General features: G+C 50.6%; 2 protein-coding genes across 4 annotated transcripts in view; both read left to right on the top strand.

Annotated features, from left to right (window-relative positions):
- Positions 1 to 19325, top strand: part of sgsm2 (small G protein signaling modulator 2) — a 37366-nt gene extending 18041 nt beyond the window's left edge. Inside the window, exons 3-24 of one of the 3 annotated variants that reach the window (XM_037458532.2) lie at positions 877 to 1045; positions 4085 to 4261; positions 4385 to 4452; positions 5064 to 5212; positions 5316 to 5450; positions 8858 to 8982; positions 9286 to 9353; positions 9465 to 9628; positions 10294 to 10420; positions 10654 to 10791; positions 13128 to 13302; positions 13801 to 13865; positions 14399 to 14544; positions 14971 to 15099; positions 15187 to 15369; positions 15506 to 15889; positions 16926 to 17050; positions 17173 to 17255; positions 17538 to 17647; positions 17732 to 17828; positions 18611 to 18778; positions 19002 to 19325. In XM_037458532.2, the coding sequence (XP_037314429.1) occupies positions 877 to 1045; positions 4085 to 4261; positions 4385 to 4452; positions 5064 to 5212; positions 5316 to 5450; positions 8858 to 8982; positions 9286 to 9353; positions 9465 to 9628; positions 10294 to 10420; positions 10654 to 10791; positions 13128 to 13302; positions 13801 to 13865; positions 14399 to 14544; positions 14971 to 15099; positions 15187 to 15369; positions 15506 to 15889; positions 16926 to 17050; positions 17173 to 17255; positions 17538 to 17647; positions 17732 to 17828; positions 18611 to 18778; positions 19002 to 19090 (3074 nt within the window). In that variant the 3' untranslated portion in view covers positions 19091 to 19325. The remainder of the gene's footprint in view (positions 1 to 876; positions 1046 to 4084; positions 4262 to 4384; positions 4453 to 5063; positions 5213 to 5315; positions 5451 to 8857; positions 8983 to 9285; positions 9354 to 9464; positions 9629 to 10293; positions 10421 to 10653; positions 10792 to 13127; positions 13303 to 13800; positions 13866 to 14398; positions 14545 to 14970; positions 15100 to 15186; positions 15370 to 15505; positions 15890 to 16925; positions 17051 to 17172; positions 17256 to 17537; positions 17648 to 17731; positions 17829 to 18610; positions 18779 to 19001) is intronic. The other 2 variants (XM_037458546.2, XM_037458554.2) reach the window with 2 other exon arrangements.
- A 3440-nt stretch (positions 19326 to 22765) lies between these two features.
- LOC119212949 (ceramide synthase-like) lies at positions 22766 to 24793 on the top strand. The gene is made up of 5 exons (XM_037463840.2): positions 22766 to 23090; positions 23610 to 23693; positions 23770 to 23989; positions 24069 to 24164; positions 24241 to 24793. The coding sequence occupies exons 1-5, from the start codon at positions 22969 to 22971 to the stop codon at positions 24511 to 24513; spliced, it is 795 nt and encodes a 264-aa protein (XP_037319737.1). The 5' UTR covers positions 22766 to 22968; the 3' UTR covers positions 24514 to 24793.
- Positions 24794 to 24901: the final 108 nt, after the last annotated feature.

The following is a 24901-nucleotide window of genomic DNA, read 5'->3' on the forward strand; positions in this document are numbered from 1 at the left end:
GTGTGCCACAGGAAATAACTTCTATATGTCTTTTTTGTTTCAGTCACGCTGTGAATGGGGTTAATACGTCTTCTCCTTTCATCCCTCACAGTGTGGTTACACGGAGAATACGTGTGTTCTAAAGGGCAGCGCCTCCTCTGCAGAGCGGCGTGACGCCTGCTGGTGTCTCTGTTTTTAAGCACGGGGGGTAAACATGATGGCTGCTCTATTAATAACACATGCACAGCTGTTCTTTTCCCTTTTAGCCACCAAGATTTCATTTTTGCCTGTTTTCTCACTCACACACACACACACACACACACACACACACACACACACACACACATACCTCACACATTACACAACCTGACTCCCACATACACACAGGCTAATGTGGGAGAGTTGTGTTTAAATGCTGCAAATAAGTTTCGGACTCCTACACATAGAACACAGTTACACAACAGTTAGCTCGTACCACACAGAGGGCGGAGCCAAAGAGCATCCCGCGGGCTCCTATCAATAACCGGTTCCTACCAATAACCGGTTCCTATCAATAACTGGCTACTACCAATAACCGGTTCCTATCAATAACTGGCTACTACCAATAACCGGTTCCTATCAATAACTGGCTACTACCAATAACCGGTTCCTATCAATAACCGGTTTCTACCAATAACCGGTTCCTATCAATAACCGGTTCCTATCAATAACTGGCTACTACCAATAATTAAAAAAGTGAAAGTGGATTTCAACCTGGTTCTTCTGAAGTTAAAGTTAAAGTTTCGTTTCCTAAACTCAACAAAGTTGTTTCCTGTAAAGACGGAAGTTTATTTTGTCGTTCTGGTTGGAATAAGTTATCTTAAGGAAGTGGTTGTTCCTGTATCTTTCTCTCCCCAGCCGCCATCGAGGCCTGCCTGGGTCACCTGCTCAAGAGGCGGGCGGCCGGCTTCCTGCGCAGCGACAAGATCGCCGCCCTCTTCACCAAGGTCGGCAAAGTGTACGACACCACCGCCGACGTGTGCCGCAAAGTGCAGGAGCAGCTCCAGCAGCAGACTGAGCTCACCAGGTGGGTCCGAGGGCCAATCACACGCAGCGAGGTCGAGGGCCAATCGCACGCAGCCGTGCCGAGGGCCAATCACAAGCAGCGGGGTTGAGGGCCAATCACACGCAGCGGGGGCGAGGGCCAATCACACGCAGCGGGGTCGAGGGCCAATCACAAGCGGCGGGGCCGAGGGCCAATCACACGCGGCGAGGTCGAGGCCAATCACACGCGGCGGGGCCGAGAGCCAATCACACGCAGCGGGGCCGAGGGCCAATCACACGCAGCGGGGTCGAGGGCCAATCACACGCAGCGGGGCCGAGGGCCAATCACACGCAGCGGGGCCGAGGGCCAATCACAAGCGGCGAGGTCGAGGCCAATCACACGCGGCGAGGTCGAGGCCAATCACACGCGGCGGTGCCGAGGGCCAATCACAAGTGGCGGGGCCGAGGGCCAATCACACGCAGCGGGGTCGAGGGCCAATCACACGCAGCATATATATATGTATACACATATATATATGTATATATATACATACACACACACCGACATGTATAACCAGGGACATTAACATATAATAAATAAACCATTATGTACAAAAAGATGTATTTTGAAGCTCAGGTGGTAACAGGTGACCCCCCCTCCCCCCTCCGAGGCCACCTGTACTCTGCACACTGCTCTTTGTGTAACATTTATACAACAGAATCATTCAGCGTTGTCAACCTTCTGCCCTTTGTCGATGGCCAGGTCCTAATCTCCCCCCAGCTGCAGGTCCTCCCTCCATCTGTGTGCACACTGCGATAAGCCTCAGGCTCCTGTGTGTGTGTGTGTCTGCGTGTGTGACAGCTTGTTGTGTTACCTGCTCTGTGTGTGTGTGTGCACAGAGTTTGATAAACTGCTTGATCTGCGGGCACTTAGGTACCAGCCGAGCTGTTTGCGAGGCCATTAATTGTCCATTAGCACGAGTCACATGTCTCTCTCTGCCGAAAGAGGCTTCCCCAAATGGAGGAGAGGGGGAGGAGGGGGGGGGGGGGGGCTTTAGTGCAACAAGCGCACACACTGAAGCACAAACAACAGAGCGCGGCCGGAGCGATGTGGCGAGGCGTCGAAAGGGAACCGCTGCTGTGACGTGTCATGAAATAGTGAATGAAGCAAGCACGTTCCTCTCTCTCCACACACAGCATCCAGGGCGGGTTGTGTGTGTGTGTGTGTTTGTGTGTGTGTGTGTGTGTGCATGAGAAGCATCCTTCGCTGTCGTCCCACCTCAGGGCTTCATCTCTCATTTACCCTGGTTGCTACGGCAACGCGGCGGTTTGTGCCACCGCCGTTGAAAAGCGGCAGCGAGCATGATGGGAGACGAGGGACAGAGAGCAGACCCCAGCAGTGGGGTAAAGAGTTGGTGGTAGTGTGGGGGGGGGGGGGGACTGAGACCATGAACTCATGTTTACAATGTTTACTGGGGCAATAAATCAAGAGAGAAGTAGAGTAATTTCCTCATAGACGTCTATGGGAGCAGAGGAGTCGCCCCCTGCTGGTCACTACACAGAAGTAGAGTCATTTCCTCATAGACGTCTATGGGAGCAGAGGAGTTGCCCCCTGCTGGTCACTACACAGAAGTAGAGTCATTTCCTCATAGACGTCTATGGGAGCAGAGGAGTCGCCCCCTGCTGGTCACTACACAGAAGTAGAGTCATTTCCTCATAGACGTCTATGGGAGCAGAGGAGTTGCCCCCTGCTGGTCACTACACAGAAGTAGAGTCATTTCCTCATAGACGTCTATGGGAGCAGAGGAGTCGCCCCCTGCTGGTCACTACACAGAAGTAGAGTCATTTCCTCATAGACGTCTATGGGAGCAGAGGAGTCGCCCCCTGCTGGTCACTACACAGAAGTAGAGTCATTTCCTCATAGACGTCTATGGGAGCAGAGGAGTCGCCCCCTGCTGGTCACTACACAGAAGTAGAGTCATTTCCTCATAGACGTCTATGGGAGCAGAGGAGTCGCCCCCTGCTGGTTACTACACAGAAGTAGAGTCATTTCCTCATAGACGTCTATGGGAGCAGAGGAGTCGCCCCCTGCTGGTCACTACACAGAATTTAACACATGGAGCTTGGATTCTCTCTGAAGTCAGGTCTCGAGCTTCGTTCCTTTATTGTCTAACGTGAGGTCATGTGACCTTTTATAGTCCAAAATGATGTTTATACTTTGCACCACTGAAGTGATCTAATGAACAGAAAAGCTGAGCGGAGATGGTTTGTTCAGGTTTCAGGTTTCTTGGATGGAAACATCAGGGTGTGGTGGAGTTCATGAGCATTAATCAGTGTTTATTGACGAATGGGAGCAGCGAACAAGTGTAACGATGACATCACACCGTGTAGAGAAATAAAACACCACACGGCGGACATGGAGCCTCTGCAGGTGTGATTGAGAAGAGGAAGTCGGTTTTTGTGACTTGGCACACACACACACACACACACACACACGGATGCTGACGTCGTGACTGCGGCAGCTGAGCCCCCCACCCCCCCCCCCCCCCTCACACACACTGGTAGCTCATGCCTTTGCTGTGAGTGTGTGGACGTGCCAGAGATCTTCTTCTCTTCTCTTCATCATGGTCCATCGTTGACCGTCACCTTCATTCATTCATTCATTCATTCATTCATTTGAGAGCCGCGCTCTGCAGTTGTTTCATGTTTTGAGTCAACTTCTAGTTTCCTGTCGTTGTTTCTGTGTTGGATCAGAACTTTAAAGGGATGCTTTGTTCATAATGTTTAACTGTTCAGGTAAGACAAGACAAAGCTCTTTTATTCCAGAAAAGGTTTTGTGATTCAACAGAAGAATAAATAAAATATAAAATATCAAGAGTTAAGGAAGTAATGATGACACCAGTGAAAAATAAAATAGCGTAAGATGAATAAATATAAATAAGAAAAGGAAAAGCTACGACACAAGTCAAGATTAAGAGTTAAGAGTAAAGAATGATTCATGAGCAGTAACACAGTAAGTGAGTCACATTATCTGGATACTACAGTAACACTTATTGAGGTCTCCCCCCCCCCCTCTCTGCAGGAGAACCCAGAGCGCCGGCCACGAGCCTCTGAGGAGACAGGGCTCCTCCTCCACCACCATCAGCAGCCGCCCCCCCCAGCCGCTCTCCGCCCAGGCCGTCAAACACATCTGGGTCCGCACGGCGCTCTTCGAGAAGGTCCTGGACAAGATCGTGCAGCACATCGTGGACAACTCCAGGTGAGCAGGTCGTCCATCACAACCTCCACCTGCTGGGAGGACTTCTCTGAGTATCGTCTCGTTGGTACACAGTGTGACACGTGTCCCAGCATGCATTGCAGTCTCTCTGTTCTCCCCCTGCAGTAAATACTATGAGAGGGACGCTCTGATGCATGACTCCGTGTTCGGCCCCATCCTGGCGGCCCTGCTGGGTGAGTGACGCAAACAGGAAGTCTTTACGAGACCAGTCCTTTCAAAATAAAGCCTCTGAGGAAACAACTTGGGTTTTAAAACAGCCAGACACACACACACACACACACACACACACACATTGATAAACAAAGCGGAGACATCATGAGCTCAGTTTAGAGGACTGACGCCCCCTGGGGGGCAGAAGAGGAACCGCAGGGACAGGAATAGCTCGTCTACATCTCTACTGATAACTATAATAAAATATGTGGCGTAGAAAAAGGTGATTTACTTTGTGTTTGGTTTGCAGTTGGATAGAAGAAGAGAAACTTAATGTGCAATCTGATCAACACTGTAATTTAAATGTATTCATACCGTAACGCGTAAACTTCCCTTTTTAAAATAATCAACCAAAGCAATGAGAAAGACCTTTGGTGCGTAACAATGATTTGTTAAATTAAACTAAATAGAAATCATACGCTCTAAACTAAAAATAAATCTACACTTTTATATACACATTTGTTTGCAGATTATTAGAATTATTTAACTAGATTATATTATATATATCATACATATTAAAGCATTTATTTTCTGGCAAACAGTTCTGTACATTTCCCGTCTTTGTCGTCCCCAGTGGGACCCTGCGCTCTGGAATACACCAAACTCAAGACCTCGGACCACTTCTGGACCGACCCGTCGGCCAACGAGCTGGTTCAGCGCCACCGTATCCACGGCGCCCACCGGGGGCAGGACGCCGCGGCCGGCCGCCGGCCCGCCCTTGGGGTGAGTGTGGAGGCCGCGTGCGTTTCTCCGGCTGGGGTCCGTCTGGGGTCCGGCGTGCCGGGGGTTGGCACCGAGGCGGCGGTTAACTTTCCTCCTCTTCCAGATCCGTAAGAGGCAGTCGAGCGTCAGCATGTCGGATGACCGGTTCGCTGCGTCGGCGAGAGAGTACGTGGAGTCTCTGCACCAGAACTCCAGGAGCCACCTCCTCTACGGCAAGAACAACGTGCTGGTGCAGCCGGTACGCGACCTCCGTGACCTCTGACCTTCTGTTGAGGAACACAAGACACACTGCCTGGTGCACGTATAAGGAGTGTAAGACGTGTTGACTCAACAAAAGATTTTAATCATCACAAATTGAAGCATAAAAGTTAGATTCTTCCATCAAGAACATCGATGAAAAGGAAAAATGGAATATTCAACATTTTATATATGTATATTATATATATAAATATATATTAGGGCCGGCACTCGATTAGAAATATTAATCTAATTAATTAGAGGCTTTGTAATTAATTAATCGAAATTAATCGCATTTTAATTGCATAAATATTTGACCTGAGAACAGTGAGAAGTAATTTTTTTCACATGGATTTTTATTTTTGTTCAACCACTTCCAGCAGACAAGTGTAGCAATAGCATATTTAGAAATATAGTACTTTCGGAAATTCAGGTAGCCTATAGGTAAGTAGACCTTCTGTAAACTAGGTTTTTTTAAGGAGACCAATACTTTCAAGTACATTCAGAACATTGGTTATTTTTTCAGACGTGGTCTTAGTTACCCTGGTCCTTAAACCAGTCATCTGGTGCAGTGCGGGTTGGGTGTGGGTCCTTGTACGTCCACGCTAGCTGCTAATTGTTTTGCGTTGAGGTGATACTTGAGGCTCGATGTGAATTCCTTGTTGCACAGCTTGCACACAACCACGCTCTTATCGACGCTTCCATCCGTGTGTTTATTATAATAAGATTTCCCATTCACGGGGCCACCCGACACGGTCTCGTCAGCTTCTTCGTTCATGTTCACTGTGGTTTGTTGTTGTCTGAAGTCATGAACGCTAGTTGGTGCTCCAGTATAATCGGTCCTCCGAAACTCATCCAGTGAGAAGCGTTCCGCGGTGCAAAAAATAAGTGTAAAAATGCGTAAAAAATGTTTAATATGTTATTTTTTGTGTAATTAATTCATCTTAATTCACATTGTAATTGTCACGGATCGGTGCTGGAGGTGCGGGCGGAAGCAGGCAGGACTCAGGCGCAGGATTCTCAACAGAAGTGTTCTTTATTAAACACACAGAAACAGGGACAGAGGCGTGCTCCAACGGACGGTTGACAAGACAATGACGCGACAAAGGACAACTGGCACACAGGGCTTAAATACACAAGGGAGGTGCAGGTGATTGGACACAGGTGGAAGCAATCAGGCAATCACAGGACAGGAAGTGAAGCTCACCCAGAGACACGAGACACAAGAAAGCTACAAAATAAGACAAGCAGAGGGCCCAAACCGTGACAGAACCCCCCCCTCAAGGACCGAATTCCAGACGGTCCTAAAGGGGAGCAGAACCGGAGAAAATCAGACAAGGGGAGGGAGGGTGGGGACCCGACGATCCTGGACCGCGCGGGGAACTCCGGGTGATGGCGGCCCTGTGTCGGGTCCTTCGGGGGGCCGGCCGGGCCTCAGGGTCTCGGGGGGTCTGGCGGGGCGGCGGCCGGGCCTCAGGGTCTCGGGGGGTCTGGCGGGGCGGCGGCCGGGCCTCAGGGTCTCGGGGGGTCTGCCGGGTCGGCGGCCGGGCCTCAGGGTCTCGGGGGGTCTGCCGGGTCGGCGGCCGGGCCTCAGGGTCTCGGGGGGTCTGCCGGGTCGGCGGCCGTGCGTTGTGGCGGGGGGCGCCGAGCTGTGCGGCTGCGGCGTCGTCGCGGAGGGGGGCGCCGAGCAGTGCGGCTCCGGCGTCGTCGTGGCGGGGGGCGCCGAGCAGTGCGGCTCCGGCGTCGTCGTGGCGGGGGGCGCCGAGCAGTGCGGCTGCGGCGTCGTCGTGGCGGGGGGCGCCGAGCTGTGCGGCTCCGGCGTCGTCGTGGCGGGGGGCGCCGAGCAGTGCGGCTGCGGCGTCGTCGTGGCGGGGGGCGCCGAGCAGTGCGGCTCCGGCGTCGTCGTGGCGGGGGGCGCCGAGCAGTGCGGCTGCGGCGGCCCAACCCCTGACCCCACCCCCCCCTCAAGGGCCGGATCCCAGACGGCCCCCAGGGGTGGGGGGGAGAGGACCAAGGGATGGGAGGGAGGGGGCACGATCAGGGGCCGTGGGGACGGGCCAGGAGACTGGACTCTGGGGGCCGGAACGGGCGGAGACTGGACTCTGGGGGCCGGAACGGGCGGAGACTGGACTCTGGGGGCCGGAACGGGCGGAGACTGGACTCTGGGGGCCGGAACGGGCGGAGACTGGACTCTGGGGGCCGGAACGGGCGGAGACTGGACTCTGGGGGCCGGAACGGGCGTGGGTCTTGGAGCTGGGGGCCGGAACGGGCGTGGGTCTTGGAGCTGGGGGCGTGGGTCTTGGAGCTGGGGGCGTGGGTCTTGGAGCTGGGGGAGTGGGTCTTGGAGCTGGGGGTGTGGGTCTTGGAGCTGGGGGAGTGGGTCTTGGAGCTGGGGGAGTGGGTCTTGGAGCTGGGGGCGTGGGTCTTGGAGCTGGGGGCGTGGGTCTTGGAGCTGGGGGCGTGGGTCTTGGGGCCGGTTCGGGCGGAGCCGGGCGTCGCTGCCGCCGTCGCTGCCGCCGAATGCGGAGGTCCAGGGCGTGGGGGTCGTACCTGGCCTGGAGGCGGGCGGCCAGCTCCAGCACCTGTTCCCAGCGTGCGCTGAGGACTGGGGGCTGGACGCTGGCCTCCATCGGCGAGGCCCAACCTGGGTCTGGAGAGGGGCGAGGGCGGTGACTGGAACACCGCCCGGAGCCTGCTGGCGAGTCGTGGTTGGCATTACGCCGGGCAGCCAGCTGCACGCTGCGTGGCCCACCAAAGGAACACAGAAACAGGGACAGAGGCGTGCTCCAACGGACGGTTGACAAGACAATGACGCGACAAAGGACAACTGGCACACAGGGCTTAAATACACAAGGGAGGTGCAGGTGATTGGACACAGGTGGAAGCAATCAGGCAATCACAGGACAGGAAGTGAAGCTCACCCAGAGACACGAGACACAAGAAAGCTACAAAATAAGACAAGCAGAGGGCCCAAACCGTGACAGTAATTAATTAATCTTAATTAACACGCTAAAGTCCCGGCTCTAATATATATATATATAATATATATTTATATATTTCTCCAGACCTTGAGAAGTGTAAAAGAGAAGAATGAATCCAAGTGAACGTTTTGATTTGCTACAGAATAGAAGCAGAAATAAACTCACAGCACAGACAGCCAGCTGGTTGACACAAATCACGGGTATTTTGGTCCATTATTGTGCTGCACACACACACATACTCTCACACACACACACACACACACTCTCACACACACACACACACACAGGCAGTGTTTAGTATGTGTGATCTTTGAAATGAAAGCTGTCTGCAGAGTGCGACGCACAATGAGCCAGACGTCCTTTAGTCTCTGGCTCCTTCTCATCTGACGCCTTGTCTCTCGTCTTCTCGTCCTCTCGTCTCCGGCAGAAGAAGGACATGGAGGTTCTGCGGGGCTACTTGTCGCTCCACCAGGCCGGCGATAGCCTCACCCTGAAGTGGACCCCCAACCAGCTGATCAACGGCACGCTGGGGGACTGTGACCTGGAGAAGAGGTGTGTTATTTAACGGATGATCTGAAGCCTCATTTAACTTGTCTTTTAGACAAGGTTAGAAAAGTGTTCATTTTTATTTATATTATTATATTATTATTTTTGTATTGTTTTTAATCATTTATGCTTTCATTTGTATTTGCTGCTTTTCTTACATGTAGATTCCAGTATCGAATCCAACACATGTCTCACAACTCGTGTTCTATGAAAATATGAATACTAAGTCAGAAGGTTTACTGATCCATTGCTGAACATAAGACTCAAGGCTCTTATTTAATGAATGTATTATCTACGTCCCTCCGTCAGTATCTACTGGGACTACGCACTGACGGTGCCCCTGCGGCAGATCGTCTGCATCCACTGTCACCAACGCCGTGAGTCCGACCGCTGCTTCCCCACAGAGCCGCTCGTACACATCGTTGAATGTGCATCGTTCTCTTCTGCTCTGAAACAACGCATCTTTAACTCCGTGTCTTTTCCTCCAGCTGATTGTGGGGGGACGCTGGTTCTGGTCAGTCAGGACGGAATCCAGCGGCCGCCCCTCCACTTCCCCCCCGGCGGCCATCTGCTGGCTTTCCTCTCCTGTCTGGAAACGGGCCTTTTACCGCGAGGTCAACTGGAGCCCCCCCTCTGGTCCCAGAAAGGCAAGGTGAGTCATCCACAATTGGGCAGCACTTTAAAGTTTAAAAAACAAAGCCAAAGCCTCGCGTGTTAAAGCTGCATTCTGTGTAGTGACCAGCAGGGGGCGACTCCTCTGCTCCCATAGACGTCTATGAGGAAATGACTCTACTTTTCACTTGATTTATTCCCTCAGTAAACATTGTAAACATGAGTTTATGGTCTCAGTCTCTAGTTTCAAGTCTTCTTCAATACAGCATGATGTTCCTTTAGTGAATGATGGTCCATTTAGAGTCAAACGGACCATGAAGCAGGGGATGCTTTAGGGCGGGGCTTACTGTGATTGACAGGTTTCTATCACAGCATTGGGAGTTTTTTGTATCTACACTTCCCAAAGAATACATGCATTTGGTTTTCAAACAAACAAAAGTTTCTTCAAATGTATTTAGCAAATAATAATATATGAAAAGTTATGGACCCGTATCAGATCCCTGTGGTATTCCAAGTCTATTTTTCTAGTAGCTTTTCAGCCAACTTCTTTCCCTTAATTCACCATTTTTCTCAAAGTTGTTGTAACCGTTTCAGTGAGAAATTAAAGCTTTTAGAGCTCAGGCCGTGAAATGCAACACATGTAAAACAAGGAGTCTTCTTCCCATTTGGTGAAATGTCTGATTTAAAAACCTTTGTGTTTCTCAGGGGAAAGTGTTCCCTAAACTGAGGAAGAGGAGCAGCACCGCCAGGCTCCTGGACCAGGACGGCGAGGAGCAGACCGCCGCAGACTACGTCTTCCGCATCGTCTACCCCGGCTCCCGCCAAGACGCCAGTAAGTGACCCCCCGCCCCAACGCCGCGGCGTAGAGGCCGCGCGCTACAAAAAAGACACTTCTGCCCTCTTTTTGTGTGAAATACGATCTGTCAATCTGCCTGATGTGTGATGCAAAGAGTTCCGGGGCGAGCGTGGCGTCTCCCCCCCTCACACCCACCCCACCCCCCCACAGGGGGCCGCGGGGCTGACACTGTTCTAACTGTGTTTCTTTGTTGTTCCGCTGGTGATGAGAAGTCACCATAAACTACCACCACACCACGGGCAGCCGCGCGCCGTCGCTGGACGACGACGAGGAAGAGGAAGATAGGCTCCATGCAATGATCTCAATGATCTGCTCGCGGAACCTCACAGACCCTAATGTCATGAAAGGTTTTTATCACCTTAACACACCCAGCAAACCAACCAACCCCCTCCCTCCAAACTCCCGGCTTCAGACGCCCCTCCCCGCATCCTTCCCATCATGCCCCTCTCCCACCCCGCCCAACCCCCCCTGCTTCGTCTCCCCAGTGTGTGTGTGTGTGTGTGTGTGTGTGTGTGCTTCCCGAGGCTGAGCCCAGCAGTGTGGAGGGGGCGGGAGTTGCGTGCGCTCAGGGTAGATTGACAAGCAAGGGATTATTAAAAAAAAAATCCGTAGTGTTCTATTGGACCGTACTAAAAGTGGGGGGGCTTAGAGTGAAAGGGGAAAACTGCAATTCTTTAACTTGCAACCGAGCTCCACCTGCTTTTTATATCCGTCACATTAAAGCGTCATTCTGTGTAGTGACCAGCAGGGGGCGACTCCTCTGCTCCCATAGACGTCTATGAGGAAATTACTCTACTTCTGTGTAGTGACCAGCAGGGGGCGACTCCTCTGCTCCCATAGACGTCTATGAGGAAATTACTCTACTTCTGTGTAGTGACCAGCAGGGGGCGACTCCTCTGCTCCCATAGACGTCTATGAGGAAATGACTCTACTTCTGTGTAGTGACCAGCAGGGGGCGACTCCTCTGCTCCCATAGACGTCTATGAGGAAATGACTCTACTTCTCTCTTGATTTATTCCCTCAGTAAACATTGTAAACATGAGTTTATGGTCTCAGTCTCTAGTTTCAAGTCTTCTTCAATGCAGCATGATGTTCATTTAGTGAATGATGGTCCATTTAGAGTCAAACAGACCACAATGCAGGGCATGTTTTAGGGCGGGGCTTACTGTGATTGACAGGTCTCTCTACTAGAAATGTTTACGGCGTCTCTAAGTCCTCCTCAGTCCCAATACGGTCACTTCCTTAATTGGTTGTGATAAAACATCCTTGCCATGGCCATAATCCAAGATGGCGTCGGCCAATGACTTCACAAATCAAATGGGTGGCGTTACCGTGACTACGTCCACAGCGTGCCGCAAACACTGCTGGGTTTCTGCCGTCAAGTCTCGCTTTGGCGATTTGCTTTGGTTTGGTTTTGGTTCCTTTTGCACTTTCCTGCATGTGGCCACAGAGACGCTGCCATCGTCTGGTTTAAAGAACGACTGCGTGTTGGTTTCGCTCTTCTTCCTCCTCAGTTGTTCCTCTTCTGTTCGTCGTTGGCTACAATGCTGTTCACTGTAATTCTTCACTAACTTCGCCCCCCCCCACCTCGCCCCTCCACCCCTCCCCCTTCAACCTCCACCCCCCCCACCCACCCCCCACCCCACCATCATTACGGTCCTGTGGGGTTCCGCAGTAGTAGAGACGTGGAGCGATTGTTCCCCAAAATAAACCAGTTGTTGATCCCGTCCAATTAAGTAATGAAGGGGGGTCAAATGTCGGTCTTGCTGCCTCATTTTATTTTCTGTTTGCTTTTTTTTTCATTTCTTCCGTTCTTAATATAGTTTGTTTCTTTGGGGGTTTAATTGAACGAGCACAAGGCGCAGCTTCATATTTATGACAGGTCGTCAGCTCCAACCTGAAGAATTAAGGTGAAGAGCATTTATTTCTTGTTTGTAAAGTTTTTATAATTTCCTTTATTTTCCTTCCCTCTTTTCAATGTGCCCCCTTTTTCAATTTTGTCTGGTACCTGTTTTTGTTGTTTATGAGATGATTTCTTGTTCTTGCGTTGTGCATCCTGCATGCCCCCCCCCCCCCCACCTCCTCATCCATTTCTCCTCCTCTTATCAGCTCCATCACTCCTTCACCTCCTCTCCTCTTCCCGTGCTCCTCTCTCTCCACCTGTGAATGAACCCAACCAGGATGGCTTCCCCTCTCCGCTTGTTGGTCCCACAGCAACCGTTCCTGCCCCCCCCCCCGTCCCCCTCCCCCCGCAACCCATCCCCTCCCAACCCACCTTTCTACTTTTGGTTTCCTCTCTGCAGTTGTTTTTTTGACTTTCATCCATCTCCCCACGTTGTGAGTGACGGATGTTTTCATGGTTGAGCTGAGCGGCCTCCGTCATAATATGAAAGAGAGTCGAACCCATGGAGACAGCAGCGTCCATCCTCTCTCTCTCCCTCTCTCCCCCCTCTCTCTCCCCCTCTCTTACTCTCTCTTCCTCTCTCCTCCCCTCTCTTTCTCCTCCATCTATCTCTCACCTCTCTCTCCCTCTCTCTCTCCATCTCCCCCTCTAACTCTATCGCTCTCTCCTCCTCTCTCTCTCCCCCTCTATCTGTCTCTCTCTCTCCCCCTCCCTCCCCCCCCCCCCCAACCCCTCTCCCTCTCCCTCCTCTCACTTTTCACCCCCTCTCGCTGCTTTCAGACCACGGGGAGATGATGGAGATGCAAGGATTCGGAGGCAGCCCGTCGTCGTGGCAACCGGTGGAAGGCGCCGCCCCCGAGCCGCTGTGCCTGTCCTGCTCGGCGGCCGGCAGCGACGTGTCGTTCGACTTCTCTGCCGGCTGCACCTGCGTGCACACCTCGTCCGACATCCACACGTACGTCCTTTCAGAGTAAAAGCAGAGGCGGGACTTTGGTGGACGGAAACCTTCGTCTGGGCGGCGTCATTCATCGCTGTCACTTTTGTTATAAATGTTGTTATGAATCTGAAAAAGAAATAAACGCAAGTGGAAATTCTGTCATATTTTTTCACAATGTTTAGTGGATTTTAGTGCCGTTTATGCTTTGTGTTCTTGGATTTCTATTCAAAACATTGAGGTGGCTTTATTTAATTTTGCACACAGGCGACCAGAGGATTAAAAGGTTTTTTGGATAATGTAGACACATTAGAAAATGTGAAATCTCCATCTCCGTGGAGACGCTTTTTAGTTATGTGACTTTGTGAAATGGAACTTTACTCTATCCATTAGAAAAACACATTAAAGCACTAAAGTGTCCCAGCTTTCATCCGTTGTTTGAGAAACAAATATTGTAAAAAATAAGCCTTTACAAACCAGACATCAACGTAATGGTGTGTTTCTTCTTCCTCCGTTCAGAGTTCCTCTTAAGATGCTCTGCCAGAACATGAAGAGGCAGATTGTGTCCAGAGCCTTTTATGGATGTAAGTATCTACCGCAGTATTCATTCCTTCATCTCGTACCTTCATGATGCTTTTCTTAATATCGTGTATCGTCACATGAATTGTATGAATTCACCGACAACTAAAATGATCTGTGTAGTGACCAGTAGGGGGCGACTCCTCTGCTCCCATAGACGTCTATGAGGAAATGACTCTACTTCTGTGTAGTGACCAGCAGGGGGCGACTCCTCTGCTCCCATAGACGTCTATGAGGAAATGACTCTACTTCTGTGTAGTGACCAGCAGGGGGCGACTCCTCTGCTCCCATAGACGTCTATGAGGAAATGACTCTACTTCTGTGTAGTGACCAGCAGGGGGCGACTCCTCTGTTCCCATAGACGTCTATGAGGAAATTACTCTTTAGTGAGGAAATGAGCTTTAGGGCGGGGCCACACGCTGATTGACAGGTCTCAGACGTATACGGCGTCTCTACATGCTCCTCAGTCAAGACGTGGTCACTTCCTGTTTACTGGAGCCATGACTACGTCCACTTCTGTGTGTGTCCGTCCCATCAGGGCTGGCCTACTGTCGTCACCTGTCCACCGTACGGACTCACCTGTCGGCTCTGGTCAACCACAACATCGTCCCCCCGGACAGACCCTGCGAGGCCTCCGGGGGCCTCAGCAAGGAGGTGTGGAGCAAGTACCAGAAAGACTGCAAGGTGGGTGTGAATGACAGGATTAAATACATCGACTCCATCAGTCATCGTTATTGATCGTTTCCGATAAGTAATATTTCATAACGCCAAGCTGACGAGGAGCTTCTGCTTCATTCATCCTTCCCTGGTATATTAAAAGTGTCTGGTGCTTTACTGTAAGTCACTCCTTCACTCTAATGAAGATTTAACGAGCTTCCTCCCGGGTCACGGCGTGCGGCGTGATACCATCGCAGCTATTAAACTTTCATCCACTCACCGCCGCTGATTTGCACTCTATTCATATCTGGGCGCTTTATCTTCTGCACTCGCTCCATTATTGATGCGCTTCCTCTTTGTTCCCCCCCCCCCCCCCCCCCCGGCTCTCACTCCTGATCTTCCTCTCCGTCGCCTTTGTTCTCCTTCTGCTCCGTTTGATCGGCCCGTGAGTAGAACTACAAGGAGCTGGAGCTGCTGCGGCTGGTTTACTACGGCGGCGTGCAGCATGACATCAGGAAGGAGGTGTGGCCTTTCCTGCTGGGACACTACAAGTTCGGCATGGGCAAGAAGGACATGAGCCAGGTACGCCTCCTCGGTGGGCCCCTCTTCGTTCGGGGGGGGGGGGGGGGACGGAAGCAATGCGTGATTTGAAAAATGTTCCGTTTGAAGATCGACGGCAAGATCGGCGAGCGCTACCAGCAGGTGATGCGCGAGTGGAAGGCGTGCGAGGTGATCGTCAGGCAGCGCGAGAAGGAGATGCAGTCGGCCATCTTCGCCAAGCTGTCGTCGGGCAGCAGCATCGACAGTCACGTCCTGCGGCTCGTCCACCGGGACTCCACGCTCAGCAACGAGGTGACCTCATGGTGATGTCATCGGGGGGGGGAGTCACCTAGTTCAAAAGAGCTTTGATTAAGTTTATCCTATTAACGACCTTTTTCGTAGTGATGGATATGATCCTCTGCCCCCCCCCCCCCCCCACGTCCCGCAGGTGTTCATGTCCGTGGATGAGCCGGACGCGGGGAGCCAGGAGACCCCCGGCGGAGAGGACGGCGGCCCCGCCATGACCGCCCTGGTCCCCCCCGCCGCCCCGCCCGCGGAGGAGCGGCCGCAGGTGGAGTTTGACTCCCCCGACTCGGGCCTCCCCTCCTCCAGGAACTACTCGGTGACCTCCGCCCACTCCCAGATCCTCTCGAGCATCGACGACGGCCACAGCACAGAGGAGGAAGGGGGGGGCGCGGAGGAGGGGGGCGGGGGCACGCCGGGGGGCTGCGTGGGTCCTCTGACCGAGGGCAGGCTGTGCAGCCAGCTGGACAAACTGGTGACCGGCGGGGGGGCCGCGGAGGCCTCGTCCCCGTCGCTCTCCTCGTACACGGTGCGTGCAGAGGGCTCCCAAACCTTTCTCCCCCCTCTTTAGGAACATTGTAAGCCCCCCCCCCCCTGAAAACCTTCTTCTTTTGAAGTAGTTATGACACATACGCTTTGTAAAATAGAAAATATATATATTCTCTCTACAAAAAGTACATCACTGCACCTCAGTGTTTTGATGGTTTCACTGAAATATGAAAATAAAATCAATTTCCATACTTGATCACTTCAGTGTCCTCATACTGGCCTGACCTTCACGTGTCCTCACTTTGACCTTCAAGTGTCCTCACTTTGACATTTTATGTATCCTCACTTTGACCTGTACGTGTCCTCATTTTGACCTTCACGTGTCCTCCCTTTGACCTTCATGTGTCCTCACTTTGACCTTCATGTGTCCTCACTTTGACCTTCACGTGTCCTCCCTTTGACCTTCATGTGTCCTCACTTTGACCTTCAAGTGTCCTCACTTTGACATTTTATGTATCCTCACTTTGACCTGTACGTGTCCTCATTTTGACCTTCACGTGTCCTCCCTTTGACCTTCATGTGTCCTCACTTTGACCTTCATGTGTCCTCACTTTGACCTTCACGTGTCCTCCCTTTGACCTTCATGTGTCCTCACTTTGACCTTCATGTGTCCTCACTTTGACCTTCACGTGTCCTCCCTTTGACCTTCATGTGTCCTCACTTTGACCTTCAAGTGTCCTCACTTTGACATTTTATGTATCCTCACTTTGACCTGTACGTGTCCTCATTTTGACCTTCACGTGTCCTCCCTTTGACCTTCATGTGTCCTCACTTTGACCTTCATGTGTCCTCACTTTGACCTTCACGTGTCCTCCCTTTGACCTTCATGTGTCCTCACTTTGACCTTCATGTGTCCTCACTTTGACCTTCACGTGTCCTCCCTTTGACCTTCATGTGTCCTCACTTTGACCTTCATGTGTCCTCACTGACCTTCATGTGTCCTCACTTTGACCTTCACATGTCCTCACTTTGACCTTTCGTTGAGTCTCTCTCAGTCTGCCGCTTCCTGTCTGCAGATCGAGCTGCTGGACACCGTCGCCCTGAACCTCCACCGCATCGACAAAGACGTGCAGCGTTGCGACCGCAACTACTACTACTTCACCTCGGCCAACCTGGAGAAGCTACGCAACATCATGTGCAGGTCGGTGGGGGCCGTAGAGCCCCCCCCTCCATCCAAGTCCTGTAGAGAATAACTGTATTTAACAGTATTTTTAGATCGAGGAAAGCCAGTGGTGTTCATCTGGTCTGTCTCCGGGTCTGCAGCTACGTGTGGGAGCACCTGGAGATGGGCTACGTCCAGGGCATGTGTGACCTGCTGGCACCACTCATGGTCATCCTGGACGATGGTGAGGAGGCTCGTCTTCTGCTCTTCCTCCCGGGATTATTAATGTGGAACATATGCAGAATTCAAGTGATTTACAGTCCCAGTGAGGAACCTTTAACCGATCCTGATCCGGTCTCACTTTAGTCCTGATCCACTGTGGACCTCCATCAGAAAACGAGACCATCAGAGGGGAGATGTTCTGTTTCTATAGAGCCCCGATGACATCCTGCAGGTGTTGATTGTGTGTTTGAGAGGTTAAGCGTTGTCATGGCGACATGAGGCCCCTCCTCTTCCCCTGTGTCAGAGTGCCTGGCGTACAGCTGCTTCACCCAGCTGATGAAGAGGATGAGTCACAACTTCCCCAATGGAGGAGCCATGGACACTCACTTCGCCAACATGAGGTCCCTGATCCAGGTGAGGACCACTCCTGTGTGTGTGTGTGTGTGTGTGTGTGTGTGTGAGTGACCTCATTGACCCCCCCTCCCTCTCTGATGTCAGATCCTGGACTCTGAGCTGTTTGAGCTCATGCAGCAGAATGGAGACTACACTCACTTCTACTTCTGCTACCGCTGGTTCCTGCTGGACTTCAAGCGAGGTGACGGACACACTAATAACCTTCTTCTATTGGTTCAGCGCTGCATTGTGTTTGTGTAGTAAAGGTGAACTACGTTGACTCAAATGACTCAAAATCTATATTCTACTACATTCATTTGACGCCTGTAGTTACTTAGCGGCTCAGTGACGCCTCATCGTGGATCGTGTTGTGTTGATATTTAATAAGCAACCTGGCAGTACATTAAGGATCAAAGCATCAAAAGCATCAGCAAGGATCTGATATTTAAGTTGTTCTAAAATGCACTTTTATATAAGTAGAGTACTGAATAAAAGAGCTGATGAAACATAAAAGAAGAAATAAAAGAAGTCTCGTTACGATCATTCCAGGAAGTGATGAGTGTGCGTGTGTGTGCGTGTGTGTGTCCTTGTGAGGCTCACCATGCAACGGAGGTGAAACCATGGCAACAGGATGTCCCACAAAGGGGAGCAGTGCACGGTGCTGCAGGTTAAACTGCTTTAGTGACGCGTCTCCTTTTCTCAGAGGGAGGAGGCTGCATTCATCAGAAAAAGGTGACAGTAGATGAGGAGGAGGAGGAGGAAGAGTTCCCCCTCCCCCTCCTCCTCCTCCTCTTCCTCCTCCTCCTCCTCATGTACTGTCACCTTTCAGATGAAAGCAGGACGTCTTCAAAGAGGGAACGTCCTGTAAAACTCACTTTGATCTTTGATAATGAACACATCATGAAGATGTCGCAGCTTCTAGAAGTCGATCTGAAAGTGTGCGTGCGTGTGCGTGTGTGTGTGTGTGTGTGTGTGTGCGCGCAGAGCTCCTGTATGAGGACGTGTTCGCCGTGTGGGAGGTGATCTGGGTGGCTCCCAGGATCTCCTCGCAGCACTTCGTCCTCTTCCTGGCGTTGGCCCTGGTCACGGTTTACCGCGACATCATCATGGACAACAACATGGACTTCACCGACATCATCAAGTTCTTCAATGGTGAGGAGCACACACACACACACGCACACACACACGGAGTACAGTATGTCTTGTTACGGTCTGACACAAAAAGTCGTATTATTATTCTACGAGAGCTACGAAAGATAAATGGTTTAGAAACAAGTCTTTTTTAAATAGTTGATTAAAATAAATTCTAAGTGATAAATACTCTGAATAAGTCCTGCTATGGAAGCACTCAAACACTTGAACGCCTCGTCCACAGAGATGGCCGAGCGCCACGACGTCCAGCGCATCCTGAAGGTAGCACGAGAGCTGCTGCACCGGGTCCAGTCTCTGATGGACAACAAGTGACCACAGAGCAGCAGGAGGAGGCTCCCCCTCCAGAGTCCAGAGTCAGGCCCTGTGGGGGGGGGGGGGTCCACGTCTCCTCCCTGCAACGAGGGGGGGGGGGCATCACTGCTCTGGAGCTCGAGCTGTTTACATTTTTCTCCTCATGGAATGCTCGTGGTGTCCGTTCAGACATGTGGATTTGTCTGCATGCTTGTGAGTTTGGTCCCACTGTCAAGACCCCCCCTCCTCCCCCACCTCCTCCCCCACCTCCCCCCTCCTCCCACGCACGACATTGTGGGCGGAGCAGAAGACTGAGCTACAAAGAAGCTTTCATCAGTGACCAAATGGACTGTGCCAACAGGAGTGTTTTCTACAGCTAGCATGTGTGTGTTCTACTCCTTACTCCTTCTTCACCCCCCCCCCGTTACTCCTTCTTCACTCCCCTTTACTCCTTCTTCACTCCTTCTTCACTCCCCTTTACTCCTTCTTCAGTCCTTCTTCACTCCTTCTTCACTCCCCCCTTACTCCTTCTTCACTCCCCCCCCGTTACTCCTTCTTCACTCCTTCTTCACTCCCCCCCCGTTACTCCTTCTTCACTCCTTCTTCACTCCCCCCTTACTCCTTCTTCACTCCTTCTTCACTCCCCCCTTACTCCTTCTTCACTCCCCCCTTACTCCTTCTTCACTCCTTCTTCACTCCCCTTTACTCCTTCTTCACTCCTTCTTCACTCCCCTTTACTCCTTCTTCACTCCTTCTTCACTCCTTCTTCACTCCCCCCTTACTCCTTCTTCACTCCCCCCTTACTCCTTCTTCACTCCTTCTTCACTCCCCTTTACTCCTTCTTCACTCCCTCCTTACTCCTTTCCTCTCTCTTTCTGTCCAATGTGGCCTTTACCAGTGACAGGGGGCCCCCGGCTGCACCTCCTGGAGGAGGCGCCCGTTGAGGGACGGCGGATGAATTGCAGCCATGTTTCCCCGAGTCGACGCACAGCCGTGAAGCACAGTTCCTTCACACTGTAACATGAAATACTATCCCATAATATTACTCCTTTGTGTAGCTCCATAGCTTTGGAAGACTATTTAAAAGAATATTTACATGTATTATTTTTACAATAATCACTTAGTATATATAATATAAACCCTCGTCTTTTATTGAGACCTCATTACTTCTGATTTCATCAAAAAAATGTTTGCTTTAACAAAGAAAACAAGATTATATTTAAGGAACAAACATCTTCCGCTTTCACAGTTTTTCAGTAAAACAATAGGTTCAAACAAAAGGATTTAGTATTATAAACACCTTTTAGATGTTGAGTAAGACTAATATAAAACATTAAGACATCATCAAAGAGGTTTGATAACATTTGAAAAGATGAATCTGTAAATAAATCAACTATTAGTTATAATTATTGTTGTAGATTCGTGGTTTGTAAAAGGGGAAAAAGGAGGGTACGAGAAAGGGAATAAACGTATTCATTATGTTTATAAAGATTCATCTGGATTGAAGCATTAATGATCAAGCCTTTTAAACTCTGTGGCTTCATGACCATCGACACAAACATTTAAAATACGGTGTCCTACTTTTTTACTCTTATTCAAACAAGAGTAAACAGTCAATTTGATGAGGACTATTTTCAGTGGCGCATTAATATGCATTTGAAGTCTTTTGTTTTTATGGCAGCAAGTTACAGCAAGTATACATAATATAAAATAATTATATATTTAAACATAATATTCTACCTCGCAATAGAACATGAACGCTGCAGACTTCTTGTCTTAGTACTCAGTGATCTCCATGGTGGGAAGAAAGAGGCTCACACAGATACTTTCTAACAAGCGTCATGTTATGCACTTCTTTGTGTTTCATTGGTGAAGGTTTTTGCAGTAGAGCTCTATGGCACCGGGGTATAAGATCAATAGGACCAGCAGGGGGCGACTCCTCTGCTCCCATAGACGTCTATGAGGAAATGACTCTACTTCTGTGTAGTGACCAGCAGGGGGCGACTCCTCTGCTCCCATAGACGTCTATGAGGAAATGACTCTACTTCTGTGTAGTGACCAGCAGGGGGCGACTCCTCTGCTCCCATAGACGTCTATGAGGAAATGACTCTACTTCTGTGTAGTGACCAGCAGGGGGCGACTCCTCTGTTCCCATAGACGTCTATGAGGAAATGACTCTACTTCTCTCATGATTTATTCCCTCAGTAAACATTGTAAACATGAGTTTATGGTCTCAGTCTCTAGTTTCAAGTCTTCTTCAATGCAGCATGATGTTCTTTTAGTGATTGATGGTCCATTTAGAGCCAAACAGACCATAAAACAGGTGATGCTTAAGGGCGGGGCTTACAGTGATTGACAGGTCTCTATAAGAGACGTCCTCCTCAGTCCTAATATGGTCACGTCCTGTTCACTGGTTGCAAAAAGCCAAGATGGCTACGGCCAAAATGCCAAACTTCAGACTTCAAAATGACACTGCACTGACCAGTAGGTGACGTCACCACGACAACTTCTCATAGACAATCTACACAAAAGACAAAATGCTACGCACATACCTGCCGAAATCTTTCTTACCGCATTGAGCAGTGCTGTGAGGGAAAGTGGTTGCAATTGTCCGTGTGTCCTCGTCCTCGCTCTGAAAATAAAAAACACGCTTTGATCGAATCGGTCGACAAAGAATCGGAGAAGAAGCTTCTCTTCGTGCCAACCGTCTCTCTGGTGTTCAATCAGCACTTCACCTCCGCACCTGGAGGGAGTCTGAGAAATGTTTTGATACCTCAGCGTGACCCTTGACCTTCGCCCATCCTTGCCCCGACACGGCTGCATACTATTGGTCACCCAGCAGGGACCTGCACCTGTGATTCAAGTGCCAAGAGTCTTCCCCCCCCCCCCCAAAAAAAATCCTCAAAGTGTACTGTAGTCATCCGGCTGGACTCCCCCAGGAACCCCCCCCCCCCCCCCCTCCCCCTCCTGGCCCCCCCCAGCCCGGCCCTTTTCTTCCAATCAGGACGTTGTGAACCAAAGCCTTGAAAACAGCCCCCTCTGCGGCATGACGACAACGTGCACTTTCATGATGCATCTTGAAGACCGACTGTTTACTACGTGTGTGAAATATTTTTGAAAATGGTTACCTTGGATTCTCTAACTACTGTGCAATTTCTGTTGTTTTGAGAAAAGTCTATATTGCTGTAAATACGAACCGAAAGCCCGATATTTCTATGACGACAGTCTGAACACACACACACACACACACACACACACACAAACGCACACACACACATATATAAAGATATATACATATATGACTCATTTAGAGATCTATTTTTATGTTGGTTTTAGCAGCACTAGTCGGAGGTGTGCACTGTGCAGAAATGCCGAATGTGTGCGACTATGTTACACGTTGACTGTTAAGTGTTCTTTCTCAATGTTGTGCACTGACTTCAAAACGTCACATTTCTATTTACTAAGAGATACAATGATTGCATTGCTCAATATGTATTGGTGAGGACGTATCTTTTGCCTTGAATGTAATGTGTTATTAAATAAGAGGTTGTTCATTGCCGGGTTTCTCCTTTTCATTTTAGCCATGGATAGTCTGTAACAGTCCAACGGGGTCAAACGGGGTCAAACGAGGCCTGTGGCGGCGCGCATGCGCAGTGTGGCACCGCGCATGCGCAGTGTGGCGTCGCGCTCTTATCTGGAAGGGCGCCTGCGGACCTGACTGCGCATGCGCCGTAGTCCAACGTCGCTTCAGGCGTCAGATACGATCTTAAAGTTCGCCAACAGGCATTAATTAGCTTCGGTCCACTTGTTAGCAGCTGTTTAGCTTGGTTTTCGTTGGCGACGTGACCCACGCGGCGGTTCTTCGGCTCCAGGAACGAGCAGCGGTTCTCCTGGGCACCATGTTGCCCGCCTTCCTGTGCGGAGCCGTGGTGTTTCCAGGACTTTTCCACGGCTTCAGGAGGCTCCTGAGGTCCACCTTCGCCCACTGGAGTGACGCCGACGTGGTTTGCGTCAGCGAGAGGTCAGCGGCTCCCCCCCGAACCGAACCCCGGTTCGAGAAACGCGTCTGTCGAGCGACTGAAGAGTTCACATCTGGAGCAGATTCGACTCGTATAATATTAGCATCTCTTGAAGCTTGATTTAAACTTTAAACTCTTTTAATTCGGCCCTGACTGTAACTTCGTGTGCACCTGAGATGCAGAGCAGGTGATCCGTGCAGACCGTCCCGTCACACACCGTCACACTCCGCTGCAGTTAAATAGGTTTTCCAAAGGGTGTCTGGTGCTCGGATGCAGTGCCGCCTTCCTCCACCAGGCGCCGCCACAACCTCCAAAGTCAAATCAATTTCAATTAGGTTTTGTGAAGCTGAGGGAAGTGTAATCTCTGTAAACTGTTCCGATGTATTTCTGTTAATAGACCACATCATTTAGTCATGAGTTTACAACATTACAGCAGCAAAGGGGTAGTGCAGTTAAAACTAGTAATACAATAAAACAACTCTTATTAAATACAGATGTCCTATATGCATGTGTTTCGTTAGGCTGGTGTCCTCCGTCCATGCGTGTTTGGCTACTGCAGCCGGTGTCACAGTTGTAACCACCTGCAAGCACGTCATGACTGACAGGTAGGATCCGATCGATCGTATTAGCCATCAGACACGGTCATGAACATTAACTCTGCTTTAAACGCTCCGCTCTCAGCCACTGGCTGGTCAACGGCTTCGCCGCGTTCGCAGCGCCCTACATGGCCCACGACATCTACGCCATGTACCTGAGCCACTACTACACCCAGAAGGTCAAAGGTCACCCCGGCGCGCTGGGCGGCCACTCCCTGCAGATGGCGAGGGCCTTCTTGGCCAAGGACCGGATGCTGGTGGTCCATCACCTGGTGCTGCTGCTCTTCTTCCTGCCCATCACTCTGGTAAAGCGCGGGGAGGGGTTGATTGACAGGAGCCGGGCGCAGTGACAGAGGCCCGCATGACGGAGGCGTCTTTTTTTAGTTTTACAGAAGGGGGCTCGGCGACTTCTTCATCGGCTGCTTCTTCATCGCGGAGCTCAGCACGCCTTTCGTGTCCATGGGAAAGATCCTGATCCAGGTGAACCATGTTATACATTTAAATGAGGGTCTATGCATGAATGTATATAAATCATCATCATCATCTTCATCCTCAGCTGGGCCTCGATGACACCCGTCTGCACTGCGTCAACGGCGTCGCGGCCCTCCTGAGCTTCTTCGTCTGCCGCATCCTCGTCTTCCCCTTCATGTACTGGTCCTACGGGCGGCAGTTTGGGATCCCGCTCCACAGGGTTCCCTTCCACCTGCCGCCGCACTGCAACGTGGGTAACCTGGCCGTCCTGGCCCCCCAGGTGTACTGGCTCCTCCTGCTGCTAAAGAAAGCCTACAGGCTGTACCGGCGGGGGGGGGCCAGGCCGAAGACGAGCTGAGTGCCAGAGCCTCCTCGAGGTTTGTTATGACAAAAAAAATGATTTTTAATGAAGAGTTTCAGATTAAAATCAATGACAATCTTGTAATATTTTGTAGTCAAACAATTTACAGCCACAACTAAATGTTAATTTGCTTCTGAGAAACTCGCTTTATTTTTGGAATATTGACAATAGAAATACTGAAATAATTCAACTGGATCTAATTAACTTCTTTGAATTGGTGCGTGTGTCTGATTTCTGAATGAAAGAATGCTTCTTGTACAATAAATGATCATCTCGACCTGTCGATTGTATTCAATTATTTACAGTGTAGAAGGTTTTTTGTACTTATGTAGGTCACACAGTATTAAATTAATACTGTTTAAGAAGCTCACTTTCAAACACAAAT

Source organism: Pungitius pungitius, chromosome 3, assembly GCF_949316345.1.
Source record: "Pungitius pungitius chromosome 3, fPunPun2.1, whole genome shotgun sequence".
NCBI classification, from domain to species: domain Eukaryota; kingdom Metazoa; phylum Chordata; class Actinopteri; order Perciformes; family Gasterosteidae; genus Pungitius; species Pungitius pungitius.